Source organism: Lineus longissimus, chromosome 1, assembly GCF_910592395.1.
Source record: "Lineus longissimus chromosome 1, tnLinLong1.2, whole genome shotgun sequence".
Lineage (NCBI taxonomy): Eukaryota > Metazoa > Nemertea > Pilidiophora > Heteronemertea > Lineidae > Lineus > Lineus longissimus.
Window position 1 is genome coordinate 4,723,597 of NC_088308.1, and position 19,363 is coordinate 4,742,959.

Sequence of the window (19,363 nt, forward strand, 5' to 3'; positions counted from 1 at the left end):
GATTTACCGCAGTCTTATGAAACCTCACTTCAGGAGACTTCATACATCACACCAGATATGTCAAAGGAAGACTTGAAACATGATCGGGGGGGGGGGGGGGGGAATAGTGGTCTTCATGTGACTATAGTATGCGCAGTTGCTGAGGGCACGGTCGTGCTTGATTCAGCAATGATTATATCTTCATACCCGCGTGAATAGTTTCGATATACTCTGCGATAGGAGATACCCCTGTCGGCGACTCTGTAAATGTCATCTAACCAACCTACATCTCCCTGGGTACTGTCTCCCTTTAGATGGCTTCCCTTTTCTTAATAATACTCCCATTCTGATTAAAAATACTTACACCTATGAGGAAACAGTGCATCTATCAATTTTCAAAACCCAATTATATTCCTTTTGAAAAGCAGTCTCTTTCACTTTAACAAAGTAATACCGCTATATATACACTGTACATGTATGTGTGTTGCCGATGTTTACTGTTTTTAGGTGTTGTCATTTACACAAGCTCTATTTTACCAAAAAATAAAATGCAACAAACCCCGCAGAAACTGCTCTATTCTTGTAGAAGGAAGAAAAAATCATAAAGAAACCGACTACAAAGACGATAGGATGTCGAGCAACGTTGTGATTATGTTTTCATATTCTATTTAACATCTATGCAAAGTAGAGTTACCAAAAAAACAGAATATTATAATTTCATAAGAACGGCGAGAATTCTTCTTCTTTTATATATATCTATACTTCATTCCGTAATACTTATTGAAGAATACGATATAAGAAAGTGTTACCGCGTTGGGAAACCTACTGAATATGAGAGGAATTACCTGTTAGTACATTGTACACAGGTCCATGCACACACAATTTCTTTTCTTGTAGTAGGCCGTTGGGTCCCTGGTATTTTTAGGACAGGTTTTGTTGTTGTCATACGCATTTCTCCTTTGACTTTGTGCAGTCTGCAAGAAGCATACATTTTCTGAACCTAAAGTGTTAAATACACTGAAATAGTGAATTGTCAGCAGAAAAACAACCTGATTGTCCTTTCCTTCACCTAAGGACCGTCGCAAATATTCTGTAAAACTTCATTGGCCTCTTGGGTATTTCTTAGACGACCTCTTAGATTTGGCTTGAAAAAATTAGTTTTTTCATTGTATCACTACCTATCCTTGAAGATAATATCAACAGGTCTGTCCGGCAGAGTGAAAACTCTGTTCAACATTCCCACTGGTTCTCCATTGTAATCAAGCGTGAATTTCTTGGTAATCTGAAGTAAAAAAGAACCCAATAAAAACTTAAATTTTATCTGACGAAGAACAAAAGGGGAACGTGCTAAGAAGCAAGTGAATAACAAAGTGGCTGCAAGTGACAAGAAGCAAAACCGCTTGCCTTTCAAAACAGGCAACACTAAAAAATGTGGAAAAGGGCCAAGGACTCAGCTGGTATTGACAAAGCTGAAACAAAGAATCCCTCCTCAGCGCGGTACAGTAATCATATCATGAAATGTTACCAATCAAGAACGGTTTTCTAAAGGAATGACTATTCATTTTCTGCTTCGGAAGAAGTGAGTGTCGACAATCCGACGGACCTTTTATCCCGAACATATCTCGTATAATTTTGTTCTTAATACTTTGGTCTGAAAACAAATATGTGGACACTCAAACATCATTTAGGATTTTAGGAATGATCTTATTCCCATCGACTTGCCTTTATTAGTGCAAGATAAATCGCCTGTTCAGCAAACCGTCTCCCAATGCACATTCTTGGGCCGTAACCGAATGGCAACATGGCGAATCTAGGCGGTGGCCGTAAGGTGGCGCTCCCGTCTTTCAGCCATCTTTCTGGGATAAACTCGTCTGGCTGGTCGAAATACATATCATCACGGCAGATGGTCTGGTTGTTTGTGGCAATGATCGTCTGGAAACCAAGTTTGATGAATCATCTGGTAAACATGTGGCAAATATCTTGAGGGCTGAGACAAGATACCATCTGGAGTGTTGGACACTTTGATCCTGTTGCAAAGGACAATTAGTCCAAAATGTGTTGTAGCAAACTCGGGTATCGTACATCAGCATGTGTGAATCACATTGCAATTATAGTCGTTTTTGTTTTTTAAAAATTAAAAATTTGGTCAAAAATACTGACTTACTCCTTTGGGAACGTTATAGCCAGCCAGCGTCATGGGACAGTTTAGTATTCGAGTTGTTCCTCCTTCGATTGGAAAATTAAGCCTGTAAGAAAAAGTAGGTCCAAAGACATGACCGAGAAGGAAACACCTTGTTAGTCAGTGTTGTTCCATTAATTTCAATTTGTTGCCGAAGCGCTAATCACCACGAATACACACTCAGTCTGATGTGTTGAAAAAATCCCCCACTATTGTACGTTCATGAAAGGTTTGTCTTGATGACAGCTTTTATACAATCTGCATCGCGACAGTGTCCTTTTCATCACCACAATACCCTGATATAACCTTAAAGATGCTTTGGGATATAGCATCTTGGCAAGGTTTGTTCAGTGATAGAGCTGTTAGATAGAACGCCAGTATCATGCTGCTAGGACATTACCTAAATGATTCCTTCAGACAAGACTTGAGATAATGCATCTTGGCCAAGGTTTGTTCAGTGATAGTCCCGTCAGATGGTATGACAGTGATAAGCTCCTCATACAGACGCTGCTGCTTCTCCGGATGCCTTGCCATGTTATACAGCAGAAACGATAACGCACCAGAGACCTTAGGATACACAAATTTGTTTCAAGCGAAAAATGCTATAAAAACTCCTAAGGAACGATAGCAAAAGTTGACAATTGTTAACGTAGCCTACATACATGTATGTTTTTCTTCCTTAAAAGCGATGAGAAAGGTTAAATTTCTAAACATGAATTTCAATGAGAACAATCTTTAAACCTTCATCATTGAATGCTGAGCTCAGCTTAGAGATAGTATTGGTAGACCGACTCACCGAGTCAAATCCAGCAGTAAATAGGTCTGATAGAATACCATGGACTTGAGCTTCTGATAACTTTTCGGAGCCCATGAGTGAACAGAGAAGGTTAGGACCATTCTCACGGTCGGTAGTCCTATCAGAGGACTGTAGGCTCTCCCAAGCTTTTCTGACATACACACTGGAGATTCTGTAAAACGAATTTAAAAAAAGAAGCACGATAAATCCATTTTCGTACCATTCCATCCATTCAATAGTTACGAATTCTGCATCGCCGACGTCTTCGTTATAAACAACCTCTTGGGGGCGCCATTTCAGCGTTTATGACAATTTTGCTTTGGCTAAACATGGAAGCAACAATTGGGCTGACTGTCAGATATGCTGAACATTACATATTTCTGACTGCAGTTAGCGCCCTTATTCATGCCCCATTCACCTACCTGGCACTATCCTTCCGTCCATTCACAAATTCCTTGTACTGTTTAGTACGGTAAAAGAAGTACCATGGAAAACCGAAGGCTGTTTTCTGGATGGCGAGGAAGACTTTTGAGGTGGCTTTTGAGATGATGTCGGCATCTGAGCCGGGGACGATCGCTTTTTCAAGGCAGCCGAGACGGGCGTTAAAACATATGACACTGTTTGCTGTGAGAGAGACAGTTAAACTGGCTTTTCATTTTAAGTGGCGAGACGTAGGGCTAATGTATGAGCTTTTGGATCCAGGTAGGGGACTCATCTATATATATCATGAAGATATATTAGCTTTCCTCCAAGAAATTTCCCTCAAAAATTTTATCAGTTTTTACAATCTAACGGTGTATATACGATACTTACCGGTAACGATAAATACCATGAAATGGCTCTTATTGGAAAAAACTACCTACTGGCAAGTTCGTGTATCTACAGCTACCACGAATTATAACATTCACCATGCCCCGAAATGAATTGTATGAGAACGTCCCACCATTCCGCCATGTGAACATATCAACATTACATCGTACACGAAATCTTCAGCGGTTGATGTTTTTCTCAAAAGCACTGACTGTTCCATTGATCATTCATTTTCAAGGAAGCACCCTTGAACGATATGGCTCGACTTACTCTCAATAGCATATCTTTGAATGGGGCAGTAGAGATCTCTGACGGTGCCCTCGTCATCTCGGAGCTGGGCGAGGAGGTTTGCGAAGTCGTCTGCCACCTCGTTCTGCTGGGGAAGATACGCAAATGCCGCCCTTGGGTGCATCATGTGTTTCTGGAGGGACATCCGGAATTTGTACCACTCCTCTCCGTTGCTGAAGAGAAAAGTCATGCGGGGATCGTTTTGTGAAATCTAGATTACATCAAACTGTTTAAATTTTTGGGTCATTTGCGCGTGCCAATTAACATGACTAACTGAATGCAAATTTTCACATCGCGATCTGGGTGAATGGAAATTCCTTTGATTGCCACAGAATCCGTTCCAGCTAAAACAGCCAAAATGGCATGGATGAGGATGATAGATGTTTTCTTCTCAATAGGGAGCTATCATGGGCTTGATAACATTGGCATGCGATATTGTGTACATATCGCCTGTGTACATTTAGTGTACATCCGGGCATCATGTTTCCATCACTCTGTTGAAATGCAAGATGGCGACCGGTGTAGATTCTATGAATAATTTACGGTATGCACCAAAACCAGGAACCTTTTTACAGGAACTGAACCTCTCGAAATAGAGACGTATACTCACAGGGATCCGAGACCAAGCGGTATTTCATCGCGCTTGTTGGCCACGATTGTAATGGGTACAGCGGGTCGCTCGGGCGTCCTTCCTTCGGCCCGGAACACCTTCGAGATGTCATGAGGTTCATACAGCTGAACCAGTGTGAACGGGCCGATCTTTTCCCGGTAGATGTTACCGTACTTCTTGTAGTTCTCGACTTTCGCCTTATAGAACCGCTCGAAACTGTGTTTACCTGAAGAAGTTGATAACACTGAGGTGTTCCACTCTATAATGCATTGGACGAGACCAGAAAGAAAACTTCGTTCCAAGTTCTGTAGAATAGTAATTGAGTTGGCTGTCATAAGGGAATTCTTCGGTTTTGGCCATCTTAGGTCGATACCAACTGCCACCCATCTTGACACACATGATAACGAGGGTCCGAGATCACACAGTCCCTTTAACAATGCTGTCACCCGAAAAATGCGTGAAGTAGAGCCAACGCAATAGCAAAAAATAGCAATTCAAAATCCGAACGAAATCATATTGGAAAAATAGAATAGTGAAATAGGGATGACTTACCAAAGACAGTATACTCAAGAACGGTCCCAAGAAGTGGTACAGACCTTGGCCCTGGGATTTTCGAGAAGGCTTTTCCAACGGCATTACTTAAGGTATGTAGGAAGCGTTTCATGACAATTTCTATCGAAAAGAATACAACAAAAGATGCCTAGATTTCCAAGAAAGGAGGATTCCAGGAAATGCAATGGGACACTACTCAGTGATGATGCTACCCAACGTATCAAGTTAAACACCAATTATTTCTTACGGTAACAGGCTAGGCAGTACGGTTTGCTCATGTGGTGATTCCCAGACTGACAATTGCGCAAGAAGATGACACGCTTTCCACGATGTTCCGTTGTTAGAAGCAGCAGCGCTCTGGTCATTGAACTCGAAAGGAGACAAGCTTACCTATAGACAAACTCAAAGGTGATCTGGTCTGTTATAAACATAGAATTGCTGGATTCTGCAGAAATCCATTAGATCCTTATCAAGTAGTTGTATCAGTGAGGTTACCACTTGGTATCTTCCCTGTTAGCGGTGCATGCTAAGAATTATCGAGGTATATCATAAGTGTCTCAAGATTTATATAATCTATTAGTTATGTCGTGAAACAAGAGGAGGTACTTGGCAGGTTTGGCAACCCTTAGTAGTGAGGAACGACCAAGTACAAAGATAATGTACTAAAAAAAGGTCGTCGATAAATAATCGACCACCTTTTAGAAAATTTCACTAATTTCTCGTACAACGAATCTCTCTCGGATACAGCGTACATAATAACATTAATATGCGCCCGGTAGAGGTCATCTTGAGATCAGGTTTTGATACTCCCATTCCGAGGGGCGGAGTATATTGCAAATCACTGCTTATGTCAGGATGCGCAGAGGTTTTCAGGAAAATTTAACAAAACTTTAGGTTTTCACAATTTTTTTCTTCATTATCTGGAAAACATTTGCTAATTAAACTAGCAATACCATGTACAAAGGTTTGAATAATTTTTTTTGTTCCTATCAATGGCATAGACGCACATGCTGCATGGATTTTGCCCTGAACTCATCTACTTTTCGAATATAACGCCAGTTGATCGCGAAGTCACTCAGGTGTAAAAGCGTGCCAATTACTTTTGTAAAACTCACCTTTTGTTTTTCATTAATCCAAATAAAAAGGAACTAGTAATCCATCCGAAAATTCGCAGAGAATATCAGAATGGGCCGACCTTCTGGAACCATTTAATTCGCGAAAATGGACGTCTACCTTCGGCGGGCAGAAAATGCATGCTGTATACCGTCTGCAGACTGGGGGTTTTCTCATGAGTCAATAGAGTCTAAGGTCTGGAATTAGGGGACCATCTCAACAGTTGCCATGTGATTTTCACACAAAATAAGAGGCCATTTCAGGAATATGCCAAACGGTAGAACAAAGATTATCTAGGCCTTTGTGCAAACAGGCGTGCGATACACCACGAGTTGGGGTGTAGGCCTAAATTCCTTTAACTGTGAATCAAGTGCATCCACTGGCACGCTACATGTATGTGTGACTCGCACGGATTAAGCACGTAGGGCCTGCATGATGCTTATCAGCTAGGATGTATCTTGTGACCAGGACTGTAGTAATAAACATCAACAATCAACCAGGCGCACGAGGCACAACAGGCCTATACAAATATACATGTCCTGTATTAAGTACGCCATCTGCCATGCACACCCAAAAAAAACTTCTTCCTGCAAGATGATTCACAGGTAATTCAAATATAAGAAAACAAACTTTAAAAAAAAGTTGGCGCAAAGCAGCTACTGATATGGTCCCCTAATTCCAGACCTTAGATTTTATTGACTCATGAGAAAACCCCCAGTCTGCAGACGGTATGCAGCATGCATTTTCTGCCCGCCGCGTCTACCTTGATCGCAATGCCTTTATCACAGGGAAGATGATTGACCGAGAGTTGCAGACGCGTCTAAGAACTACTTTTACAGTCAGTACCCTCTCAGTCCGTACGCATTCATTGTTTCAACAAATTTTACATTGCTGTTGGTTTATCGTGTTTATCAGATTTATTGCCCAGAATACTATGATGTCAAGGCTGAGTGCATCGATGAAGACTTGTTGATAATGCATTTGTTATCTAAACCAGTTGAAAGTAATTAAGCGCGATATTGAACCGGATTTTGTTGTTACAATGTAGCATTTTGATTTATTTACGACAGTACTTTATATATACAGGCAAAAACGTCATTCCTTTTTACACAAAATAATATATACAGACAGTGTATCCAAGAATTTTTTACAGTCACTTTCCTCTTTAAGAACATTCCATATTTTCCTAGGTGGTACTGGACAAAAATGAACATTCATTATATATACCTTTTTGATAACATCAATTCTGTTTTTCATCTCCCTTTGTAGCGGAATGTCAGCAAAGGCGAACTCACTCACTCTCAACAACTACTGTGACGAAAACTCTAAATCGGGCCGTATAGAGCAATAGTTCATGATACATCCACAGATGTATGCAGCTTAGCTTTTACTCTGTGCTAATAAGATAAACTGAACAAAACGACTTAATCACCAATAATGCTTGGGAGTGAACGAGGTATATCTTTACTGGCTGAGAATTGGTTTATACAGAGGTCTAAAAATACATGAACACTACACGTATGATCGGGTATGGATTGTTTTTGGCTCCAAGGAGTCAACGTATTGACGTCATTCATGACGTATCGTTCCTATCTGCGGCTGGCGCAACGTGGATGACTGACGACCTAGTTGATGTAGGCCTACTAGTATTACTAGCACGGCTGTTTCCCTGTCGACTGGCGTTCCCTCGATTGTCTAAGATAACCGGCTGCTCCTGGTTGTTAAGTGCATAACTCGGTGGAGACTGGAAAGTTTCATCTGGATAGTGTCCCAAACTGGAATAGCGCGGTAGATCCGCTACCTCCGCATATGGTGGTGGTTTTGGTGGTTCCGTACTAAACGCATCGTGGTATGTATTGGAGTATCTCGGGGAGTACCGCGGGCACTCCTCCACGTATGCTATGGTGGATATTTCTCCTGCGGGTGGACTCGCTGCAGCAGGTCTGTTTTGGGGAAGGTTTGGTGTGCGGTTAGAAAGAGCTCCGGACGACACTGTAGTTGTGGTTGTCACTGTAATGAAATGGACAGCCGTTAATAGCTAAGAAAGTGGATTCAACTTCGAGCTTTTCATCCAACTACGAGCTTTTTATCCAACTTCAAACACAGCATAAAACTATTAATATCCAACTACAAGCACGGAACCGACATATTTGCGGATGAAGCTGCTGATGCACTAGGCGACTCGTAGCATTCGAACTAAGTTCAAAATTTACGTTTCCCCGTACAAACCTTTGCCATTCTTTTTATAATTAACTAACGCCATGCATAGCGCAGACAACAGGCTGACAAGGATGAGGCCAATGATCACTCCAAGGGCAATCCATATCCTAAAAATGGAATGAAAGGATTCTATAGAGTATGAGACATGGGATATAGAATATAAGATATAGGATGGTGTACAGGAGGCAAGAGTGAAAAATGGGCATCACCATGGCACATCTGGTCATTACAGGTGTAAACGAATGGCATGGAGTAGTTTTCTGAAGTTTTCTACTCAGCTTTCAATTGTTAGAAGTTACTTCTGATTATAGTCATTTTGTAGCAATTGTCGTTTACATGTACACACCATCCATTGCGTACTTTTTATGCTGTTCACACCGACAATTCATTGTGTAGATCATGGCAAGAGAAATATAAGTAACTTGTTTATACTTGATACTTGGTAGTATCTTGGCATTGTCTGCTTTAGTTGATTCAGGTAAATGCCATGGTGAAGTTAACTTCAAGATGGTTGAAATATGAGTTCTGAATAACCCTGTCCAAACCAATTACAAACATATATTATTGACTTAACATTCAATCAGTTTAATCGAGCAGCTGCGTGTAGTCCATGGTAACGTTATCACCTTGTGAGACAAGACCACTAATGAATATTCATAGGTCGAGGCCTATCAATTAGACGAGTGCATGTTTTTAACTCTCAAGTACATATTTGGAGAGGTATTGAAAAAATATTTGTTGTGGCAAGTCTACAGATATAAAGAAATTATTTGATGAAAAAATTAATTTCGAATTTTGCTAATTGGGTAATAGGGGGCGTGTTTTGAGATTTTTCTGCCAGTTGGCTGAAAAGAGCGGAAATATCAATGTCTGTCTTATTTGTCGATTATCAAAAAATTTCCGCGGTCAACTACCAGTTTATTTTTCACCATTTACTTGCCCGACTGTCCGAAATATCATATCAAAATTTCAGATTCACAACCCCACGCAGTATTTGATGCGTCGCGGTCAAATAAATATTGGCAATTTAACTGCTAAAAGGCTTAAAAAATCAATTGTGGTCTTGTCTCCTGTTACGAGGGTAAAGCTGTCTTTAAAACCCCTTACCATGTTAGATATTGCATTGATGACGCACATCCTGTGTTCGAATATCCTTCATAATCACCAAAGGCCTTGAAGTACTTCCTACAGCAATATTTATTCAGTTCATTTCCACAACAGTAGACTGGACACTGGAATGTCTCCACGAAGTGATCTGTAGTGTTGCAGTAGGCATAACAGTAAGCTCCGAAACCTTTCTTGCTCGCCGACACACATGCTTGAAAGGGAAAAATCGTTGCCAAAATCGTTATCAGAAATAACCAAATAGATTTAAAGGATTCTCGAAAACAATATCACCAGTAACCCCAAGCAATTTACTTCATAATGCGAGAAGATTTATCCACATCGATCCTACTTGTTCGCCCCCCCCCCCCCCCCCCATTGTACACACTCTCTGCGTTCCATTATTCCATACCTTTACTATTTCGTCTTCTCTTCCCAATCAAAGGCATTGAATTTATCGTCTCAATGTTCAAAGTCACAATCGTACACTCAAAGTGAGTACATCACTGTACTTTTTATATGTATATTATGGATATATGTACATGTTCCACAAAGTTACAAAACAGCTGCTGAATTTGAAAAAAATGCAGGTGCACACTGTGCCATTTGATATTCACTATAAAATAAGGTCTCATTGACGCATGCATCGACCGAGTCGACTTTGTCCTACCTGGCAAGGAAACTGATACAATCCAAGGGAAAATGTGAAGTATTCGTGGGTTATTTTCAAAATCCATCATCATTTTCTACGTCATATTGAAATTCGAGGACATATAACAGACGATATGTTGTTTTCTCTCAGTACTAGAATATTAATTCGTCATGTGAGGTTTATCCCACTAACCTTACATTGACCCTATAGCATATTTTAGTTGGCTATGCTATATGGCTAAGGGCCTGTTCATATTTGGTTTTTGACCTATTTGGTGGCAACACAGCACGTTCGCGGATTAAGTACCGAACTAAGCACGGTTTAGGCAATGCTCGAATTGGACATGTTTGCATTGATATGGTGTTGTGACCGTTTTATAGAAAATATTTGGATTCGACGTCACCAGGCGAGCAAATAGTAGCTTTTGAGAAAGACACATCCGACTGAACATAAATATCAAGCATATGGCGAAAATGAAAACGAGATTTCCCTTTTTATCAAAAAGTCAGGTTTGTCCGTTCAAATATTTAAAACTCAATTTGAGATTTCCCGTTACGCGCTGACTGTAAAGTTCAACGAAATGATGCTGGTACTGACCGATCAAGAAATATGACACAGGCCACATCGCACCATCCAGAGATACAGGTTTTTGATACTCCTACATCGTATATTGAAATATGGAGATATTTACAACTACTGGTTACGTCAGGATGCATCGCACTGGCTTGCCTATATCCTCGATTTACAAACATGACATGGAAGCGTTTTATTGGACCTTTAGGTTGGTTGGAAACTCTGGAGATGTCCCTGCCTTCGACCAATGTTGCTTGCGGTATTGGCATTGGAGTGGTACCCTCTAGCAGTAATCGCTAACGAGTTTCAGCAGTCCGGTAGATGGAGTTTGTGTGTAATACAAATGCTTTTGCTATGATATCACCAGAGTTGTCTTTATTGTGCCAATGCGGAATTCATAGACCGTGTCGTAGACAAAAGCGAGCATCACCCGGAGTCATAAATTGGTATATATAGCGCCAAAATTGAGAAAAAAATGTTCTAGAATGCTAAACTAACCGCTGCATCTGGTGATTAAACGCTTTTTAATCATTCATCTAAGATAGCATTCGATCATGTGTTTTGCACGCGTTTTCGAGGCACATTTCAAGGCTCGGGGAAAAGGCAACAATCAATTAGTCCTTACTCTTTTCTTCTGGGTTTAAGCCTGAATACTTGCTGATGATTCCAAGGAGACCAAAGTGTGCTTTCCTTATAAAAATGACAGCACTGTCTAAATTTACATGTACAAGTACATGTACCAAACGAACCACTCACCTTTATATAAAGCCATGTTTTAGTACTTCTCCTTTGACAAAAAGTAACGGGATTTTTTGTCATATAACATGATTGTGACTTAAGAGGCTATGTAGTGCCTCGTTGCTTTCTGCGTTAAACGCATCATTAGGCAGAAATAACTGACTAAAGAAGCCGAGGGGACGAAAGCGTGGTCAATTTATTAAGGGTTTATTGGCCAAATCTTACCGCAGTGCTGCGTTAATCATCCTGAGCATCTGGCACCTGTCAGCACCATACGCCCAGGTGGTGAACATAGTGTCGTGGATGAATCTTTAATGGGCCCATGGAAGGATATGATCATATATTCTATGATGGCCCATGGTAGATTCACTGATGGCCAATGGACATTCCATTGATGAGAGTTCCATCATTGGCCCAATGACGATCCCATAAAAATGAAAGTATGAATCAAAGTACATGTACAAATCCATTTTAGTGACAGTATTCCAAATTCGGGAAAAAATAAGAGTATAGTTCACTTAATATTCGAATATAAAATTCCTGATGGCCCGTCCAAAGAATTATAACGGATTCCACCCATGGATCAATATATATATATAGTTTATTTATCGTACTCTTGTACATTTTACAGTATTGTGCATTGTGCGCTTACAAGAAAAGGTGCATTGAACAAGACAAGAACGTAAAAACAAAATACATGTATCAAAGTCTATTTATGAAAGAAAAATTCTCATGGATCCTCTGCCGCGGGGGGGGGCAAAGGTCAACTTATCATTCGCATGCTAGATGCGTAATAGTATCTGACAGCTCATCTCTATCAAAGAGGTGATAGTCACCCCTGTCTCTCATCAGTATAAGATCCCTGATCACACTGCCTATGTCATTCGTTTCGATATCACCAACTTTGTTACCCATTCTAATAAGGTTGTCCCTATCGGTCCCTATCTTCTCACATAGTACATTGATGTTTCCCCCGACGGAGGAACTACTTCCGTAAATGACTAATTTCGCAGACAGTTCAACCAGTTCATTATTACTTCTCAGAGCAGTCTTAAAAAATTTTAAAAACCTGCTGTGCATCTGAAATTCCGGATTGATATCCCGGCATATAGTAGGCAACAAATTTGAGTGTGTCCGATACGGTAATTTGAATAGTTTCCTTATACATTTCCTCCAGGTCGTAAGCAGTCTATCCATGTGCCTAGAAGAAAAATCCCACAGTACGCTGCCGTATAAACACATGACATATGTTTTGAACAGGCGATATTTTACATCAATGTCGCAATGACCAAATGCAGAGACAAGTGCATTAGTTCGGGCAATCATGTTTCCAATAGCTTGATCAATAAGTGTCTGCTCGGCGTGGGGGCCTATGATATGGCCCAGGTGATTTGCTATATCTTCTACCTCAAGTCTGTTGTTTTGCCACCTTAAAAAAGTATCGGCTGCTTCTTTTCCAAACAATAGGAAGTGTGTTTTAATGACATTGAACAATAATCTATACTCCTCGGAATATCTATCACAAATCTTAAGCATTTCCTGCATGCCATGTCTAGTGGGGCACAATAGAACTACATCATCGGCGTACGCCAATGCCCCTACAAATTGTTGGCCAATATAACATCCGTAACTCGACTGTTTCAAGTCAAGTAGCATTTCATCCGAGTAAATGCAGAATAAAATAGGGGACATTACTCCACCCTGCTTTATACCATTTTTTACATTAATTACCCTACTTAGAGTGTCCTTCCATTTTACTTGGACATATTGACACGTGTACAGCGTTGCCAGAAATTTCACAATCAGTGGACAACATTTCTTTTTTACTAACAAGTTGAACAGCCTGGTGTATTCAATCCTGTCGAATGCACAACTGGCATCTAATAACGTCACGTAAACATTACTTCCATGCGAGAGATAATAATCAATAACTTCTTTGAGCACAAATGTACACTGGGTGGTAGAACTCTTTTTCTTAAACCCAAATTGCAGATCAGATGTGCAAAAAACCTGAGGGCATTTTTCCATAATGATGTGGTCTAACACCTTACATAAGACACTACTTAATGCGATTCCTCTATAGTTATCAGAATCGTTAATAGACTTTCTCTTGTTCTTGGGGATAGGAATTATAATCGACCTTTTGAATGCCTCTGGTATGTAAGAATGGGACAACATGAGCGTGAAAAGCTCCGCTAGCTTCTTGTCGAGTACCTCTGTACCATGTATCAAATGGTCACTAAATAGAGTCTTCCCACCATCATGTTTTCCTTTGTTCAGTTTGAAAATAGCAGATCGAACTTCAACTGCTGAGATAGTGTGGCTAATGCACCCACATCTGTTAGTTTCACATCTAAAGTCTATGTCGTTGTCCAAGTCTTTAATTATATCACTCATCTGATCCTCGTCGTAACCAACCGATGAATATAAAGCCTCATATTTAACAGCAAACCTATCCGCGATGGATCTGTCATCCATAGCATCATCAATTCTCACCGCGTAGGTCTGTTTCTTCTTTTTTCCCCTATTGATCAACTTCCAGAAGTCGCTGTCATTCTTTTCCAGGTATGCCATTGCTATTCTATTACTCTCAGCTACCTTATTCTCCTTTTTGGAGAGTTTGACGGCATGGTGGTATCTCGCCCTAGTCGTTTTACGGATCTCGAATACGACCCCTTGCCTTTGCGACCCCCCGGCCTTCCAGATGTTGTGCCAAAGCAGCGCCCTTTCTCTAAGCTCTCTAATGTTTTCGTTCCACCCTGGAAAAGGTTTCCGACCTTTTGCCTGAGCATTGACCTGACAAGGAAAACATTCTTCCCCTGCAATAATGAACCCATGGTAGATATGACCATGGGTTCCATCGATGGATCTATGATGGGGATTCTCCATAATCTATCAAGGGATGGCCCCATGGATGGAACGTTGATGATAGGTCGCCGTTAATATAGACCCACGCATGGACACTTTTGACTGTGTATACGTCGCGACAAGTTTCGACGTTACGGGACACGTATAACTGGGGGTTTAAGGGACGATCGATAGACAGGTGCACAATCTATGCAACTACTGATGAGTGTCTAATAAGGCTAAGATGCAATTGATATCAATACTGTCTTATCATAACTTTGTCCCTTTACTGCCATCAGACATCAAAGTGCCTACAAACTTAGACCGTATTGAGATATCGAAGAAATATAACCACGGCGGAGTTGGAAATATTGGCTGTTCCACGATGTTCAATATGAAATTAGTTACGGTTGGCTGACATCAAAATCCTTCCAATTAGTCAGATATGAATGAATGAATGAATGAATGAATTTATTGACAATAAGGCCAACTGGCCTGTTGTACAGGGTTATACATAAGGTAGGAGGATGGTAACAAAGTAGCATTTATGGTAACAAATGGTAACACTTATGATGACATATTACAATACGATTATATGCGGCGCAATTCATTCTGGTTAGGCCAACTGTCTTCCGGTTGCTACTACTACTAATTTGTAAGTGCGCCGAAACTTCAAAGATGGTGTTCTCTTTTATATCAACAAAAAGTTGCATCCGGCTCATAGCCCTAGACTCGGTATTCCAGGTTTGCTGATAGCAGTCTTTGATTCGTTGACGCACAAGGGATAGGAATTGCCGTTTATTCCCGACCCCATGTGCAGCCAATGCATCTCCTGGACCTAGGCCCTGTAGTAGGTCCTCGACCTGCCCCGACCAATTTTTTCGGATACCTATCGTCATCAATCTCCAGCAGTTTCAGCCAATATTTAGTTATTATAATTTGTGTTTCCTTTGAGACTGGTAGTCTCCCACACTCTGCCAGCACAGCGTTATTGGGGGTGATTTATCTAACACTCGGTAACCTTTTTTGAAAGTCAGTGTGGACCTTTTCAATGACCTGACATTTAGAAAAGCCATGTCACACAGATCACACCGGTGTTGAATATGTCTATTTTTAACATCGATATATTTAAATTTTGTCATGCGACTATTCATTGTAAACAGTGCCTTGAAGGCCGAATGAGCTGCCTGCTCCACCAGCTGTGACCATTTCCCACCATAGTGGAAAAGCATACCAAGATACCTACATGCGTCCACGACCTCAATCGCTCCGTGACCATAATGCCATTTCTCCCTAGCTGCTAAAATACCATTTTTCTGAACACAATGATTTTAGTTTACCTTGGTTGACCGAGAGGCCCCACTTATTAGAGTATTCCATTAAGGCGTCGATGAGATCTTGAAGCTCCTCAGGACTATTTGCCATGAGGATCATGTCATCGGCGAATAGTAGAATATATATATCTCTCAGGACATCGCCCGTTTTTGTAAAAGCTTTTCCCAATTCTGCTACAATATCATTGGTGAACAGTTGGAATAACAGAGGTGATAACGAACCGCCCTGATTTAGACCTGTGTTAGTTTCAAATTCTCGACCAAATTGCACACACTGAATAATGCACGTCGCATACATTAAAATCACCCTGGTATTGTATCATCAGGGCTCGTAGATTATTTTGTTGACCTGGCGTTATACAGCACTTTATTTTTCTAGGTTGCTGCTAGCTGTTATTAGATTGCCCACCCAATGTGAATCGAGGCAGGAACAGTTACAGAAATCCGGCGATCGAGTGGACCCAAGATGTTTCGACTTCTAAGACGTTTCCCTACAAGCTGCTTAGCACATAGTCCAATCAGATACCGAGTACACAGGCAGTCAAAAAGGAAATACTTGATCCTCAACTTAGCAGGATCCTCGGCAGTGGAGGGAAAATGCCGATTCGGTAACCCATCCGTAACAACTTCAATGAGATATTCTCAGACTCAGGAGAGTGTCAATAACAAAAACCCAACCAGATCGAAGCTATTACGGAGGTTAGGCAAGCTGGAAGACTTCTATTTTGAACGCGAGTATGTAATAATCAGCCGTCTACACCTCCATTCAAAAATGGAAATCATGGAGGAACAGGTTGCTGAAGCCATTAGACGTTTACAGCAAAGGCACGTTTCTTTGCGCATGGCCGTCATCGAGGGAGGTGGCGTAAGATATTTTGCCGAGGTGCCAGACGCGGTTGATTGGAAGGTTTTACGGAATTCTGACGTCAAAGCTGCGGCTGAAGATCTGGAAGGTGAACAATTCCGTAAGCAGGATCTACTTTGGAAGGTCCGTATGCTCCAATGTGAGAGAAAAGGTCCAGAGCAATATATCTATCGATTCATTTTCGCGTTCCAGCATTGTGTAATTGACGGGAGATCAATTTTTGCGGACGTCTTTCCTACTCTAATAGGTTACCTGGAGGAGTATACGACGAATTCGCGTGAAGAACAAGCGGAGCCAAAGAGCCTGCCCTTGATGCCTGCGCGAGAAGATCTGTATACGGAAGATGATGTTGCGAAAGCAGAATTTCAGTCAACAGCTTTTAAATCAGACTATATGATGGAAGAATTCACAAGTAAGTTCATGGCCATGTACAAACCGGATAATCCACGAGCTGTCTCCGGGTTAGAGTCCTTTGAAGTAAATGGAACTGAAACATCGTCCATCATCAAGGTGGCCAAACAACAACACGTGACGATGAACAGCGTCTGTGTAATGGCAATCGCGATGGGGACCTTCCAGTTCCTGACTAAGGTAGGGGTTATGAAGTCTGACGCCTTTGCATTCGAAGCGCCGTTTACAGTTGACCTCAGACGCTATGCCGATCCGCCCTTTACTCCAAAACAACATGGGGCCGTTCAATCCGACTGTCATTGTCGAATCAGGCTAACATCAGAAATAGTGGACGCAACATTTTGGAAAATGACGCATTCTCTCGACAACGAGGTGAAGGAAATGATTAAAGGTCGCCAAGCTATCGCAGATGCAATAAATGAAGATGCCTTGTTTGACAGTCTCCGTGATGGCCAGACAGTCGGACAGAACTTCATTAGCATTTCAAATGTAGGAAATGTGACATTTTTGGCAGGGAGTAAGGAAGAGGCCGCGGTAACGGCCGAGGACTTCGTTTGCGTAAATGGTGGAAGAGGACCTGATCTGTTCGCTTTTTACATCACAACTTTGAACGGGAAACTACAGTTTCAGCTCTCCTATTCCAAGATGCATGTTCCCGATGAGCTGGCAGAAGTGTACGTGTTTCTTTTAAAGGAACAGCTCTTGAAGATGTCCTGTAGCTGAAATGGACACATCTGTAGTCTCATTTTCCATCAATGGCTTTGTGTTCATGAAATCAGAATTCAGATTGGATTGATCGGATAACAGATTATTTTGAAAAATGATATCGAACATTATTAACAACGTGTCTTTGATTGCAGAAGTCAGGCTATAGCGTTGATAATTTAACTTGTCAATCAACGCCTGTCAACGATTAGTGTTAATTGCAGCAAAATGCTTTACATAATTCAATTAAATATTTTGATTACGTGTAGGATTTTGAAGCCGCAAAGACACTATTTGTGTGGGAAAACGGATGGGATTAGTGAACGAATTTAGGGAAGGAGGAATTACATGGTAAATCGAAGTAATTCTATATGTCAACAGTGACGCTAAGAAAATACATGTACATGTACATGTAGAATGTAATTCGTTCTTTGTAAATTTTCATTGCAACGACAGGGCCGTATTTAAGTTGAGCACGACTACTTTTCCAAAAAAGCCCAAATCAGCATGAAACCAGGTTATTCGGAGACATCTGGGCGCACTTTCACCCCCAAAATACGGCCCTGGTAGACCACAACTACACTAGGAGCATTTGTTTTTGAAGAGAGACTTCCCCTTTTCGATTTTTCGTGCCAGCCCATATCACTAATGCATGTAATCCAACAAAAATCATATCTGAAATTGAATTTAATCGTCTTGTCTGGCGTTTAAATACGAGCTGGCGGTTAGCACCTGACAGAAATGAATCATCCCGCCATTGTCATCTCGTTCGGTAATTGCGATGTAAACGATGGTTAACGAGGAAAGTAAATGAGGATTTTAATGCGTTTTCAGACAGACAACAAAAAATGGCACAAATACCGCAGCAACTGCGAATGTAAAACCGCTTGTCTGCAAAGGTGAGGTCTTTCTGACTGTATAATTTCCACCTCATTCTTTTTGTTTCTGTTTGTACTCAATTCTTCAACTACGGTAATTCCGGGATTTATAGTTGGAGGGACCATGCCATTAGTTTATGAATGTATAGTAAAATAAATCCTTGATATGAAGAAAAATACATGTACTTGAAAGGCGATTCGGTAAGCAACTGCAGTGCACATACGAAACTACCAAAGGCACTTTAAATCAAATTTTGGGGTCGAAAATGTCAAATGATGCACGATGCACCAACTGATCTTAACGTTTTTATTCCGGATATACTTGAAATCTTTGTATCCTGTTTTACCTGAGTACCTCTCACGAGAATTGGGTAGGAGACACCAAATTTCATCAAATCGCCTTCTTCGTAATTAAATGAAAATCCTTCTGTCATAAAGCTAGTGCTCGTCAACAAGTCTATATCCGAATTGTGGGTAAAGTTTCGCGGTCTCACTTAGGAAGATTAAACAAGTTTGGAGAAAGAAAATTTCGGAAATCATTCACCACTCGTAGAGATTACGACTTTCACAGATCCTACCTGTTAGATTCATTTCGGGATTAAAGTCCATTGAATTCGTGAATGCGTTGTTCACCACGTTTTGGGCTCTGACGTAGTACATTGACGTAGTGTATTGAATTTGGACATTTTCTGCTCTGTACGGTTTATTT

General features: G+C 40.9%; 3 protein-coding genes across 6 annotated transcripts; 1 reads left to right on the top strand and 2 right to left on the bottom strand.

Annotated features, from left to right (window-relative positions):
• Positions 1-692: 692 nt before the first annotated feature.
• Positions 693-6,459, bottom strand: LOC135498164 (cytochrome P450 10-like). Of its 2 annotated transcripts, XM_064788368.1 has the most exons (11): positions 6,330-6,414; positions 5,605-5,740; positions 5,215-5,334; positions 4,663-4,888; positions 4,035-4,225; positions 3,377-3,578; positions 2,955-3,126; positions 2,559-2,725; positions 2,144-2,225; positions 1,702-1,911; positions 693-1,261 (listed from the first exon to the last, which is right to left on the bottom strand). In XM_064788368.1, exons 3-11 carry the CDS (start codon positions 5,324-5,326, stop codon positions 1,154-1,156), a joined length of 1,470 nt encoding a protein of 489 aa, XP_064644438.1. In that variant the 5' UTR covers positions 5,327-5,334; positions 5,605-5,740; positions 6,330-6,414; the 3' UTR covers positions 693-1,153. The 2 variants fall into 2 exon arrangements, with proteins under 2 accessions (XP_064644438.1, XP_064644431.1); XM_064788361.1 differs by lacking the exon at positions 5,605-5,740 and having other exon boundaries at positions 6,330-6,459.
• An 820-nt stretch (positions 6,460-7,279) lies between these two features.
• LOC135498191 (uncharacterized) lies at positions 7,280-10,517 on the bottom strand. Of its 2 annotated transcripts, none has more exons than XM_064788400.1 (4): positions 10,322-10,517; positions 9,655-9,865; positions 8,557-8,654; positions 7,280-8,337 (listed from the first exon to the last, which is right to left on the bottom strand). In XM_064788400.1, exons 1-4 carry the CDS (start codon positions 10,392-10,394, stop codon positions 7,901-7,903), a joined length of 819 nt encoding a protein of 272 aa, XP_064644470.1. In that variant the 5' UTR covers positions 10,395-10,517; the 3' UTR covers positions 7,280-7,900. The 2 variants fall into 2 exon arrangements, with proteins under 2 accessions (XP_064644470.1, XP_064644478.1); XM_064788408.1 differs by lacking the exon at positions 10,322-10,517 and adding an exon at positions 10,064-10,127.
• Positions 10,303-18,820, top strand: LOC135498179 (uncharacterized). 2 transcript variants are annotated; one of them, XM_064788388.1, is made up of 2 exons: positions 10,303-10,366; positions 16,175-18,820. In XM_064788388.1, exon 2 carries the CDS (start codon positions 16,262-16,264, stop codon positions 17,792-17,794), a length of 1,533 nt encoding a protein of 510 aa, XP_064644458.1. In that variant the 5' UTR covers positions 10,303-10,366; positions 16,175-16,261; the 3' UTR covers positions 17,795-18,820. The 2 variants fall into 2 exon arrangements, with proteins under 2 accessions (XP_064644458.1, XP_064644451.1); XM_064788381.1 differs by lacking the exon at positions 10,303-10,366 and adding an exon at positions 15,834-16,005.
• Positions 18,821-19,363: the final 543 nt, after the last annotated feature.

Bases quoted from the DNA above. Each gene is read 5' to 3' on its own strand.
- LOC135498164 (XM_064788361.1), bottom strand. From the start codon at position 5,326: ATGAAACGCTTCCTACATACCTTAAGTAATGCCGTTGGAAAAGCCTTC. The intron at 4,889-5,214 runs GTAAGTCATCCC...CAACTTCTTCAG, and splicing joins TCTTGAGTATACTGTCTTTG to GTAAACACAGTTTCGAGCGG. The intron at 1,912-2,143 runs GTAAGTCAGTAT...CTTGGTTTCCAG, and splicing joins GCTATAACGTTCCCAAAGGA to ACGATCATTGCCACAAACAA.
- LOC135498191 (XM_064788400.1), bottom strand. From the start codon at position 10,394: ATGATGATGGATTTTGAAAATAACCCACGAATACTTCACATTTTCCCT. The intron at 8,655-9,654 runs GTAAGGGGTTTT...TTCCATTTTTAG, and splicing joins TCAATGCAATATCTAACATG to GATATGGATTGCCCTTGGAG. The intron at 8,338-8,556 runs GTTTGTACGGGG...ATTTCATTACAG, and splicing joins TTATAAAAAGAATGGCAAAG to TGACAACCACAACTACAGTG.
- LOC135498179 (XM_064788388.1), top strand. From the start codon at position 16,262: ATGTTTCGACTTCTAAGACGTTTCCCTACAAGCTGCTTAGCACATAGT.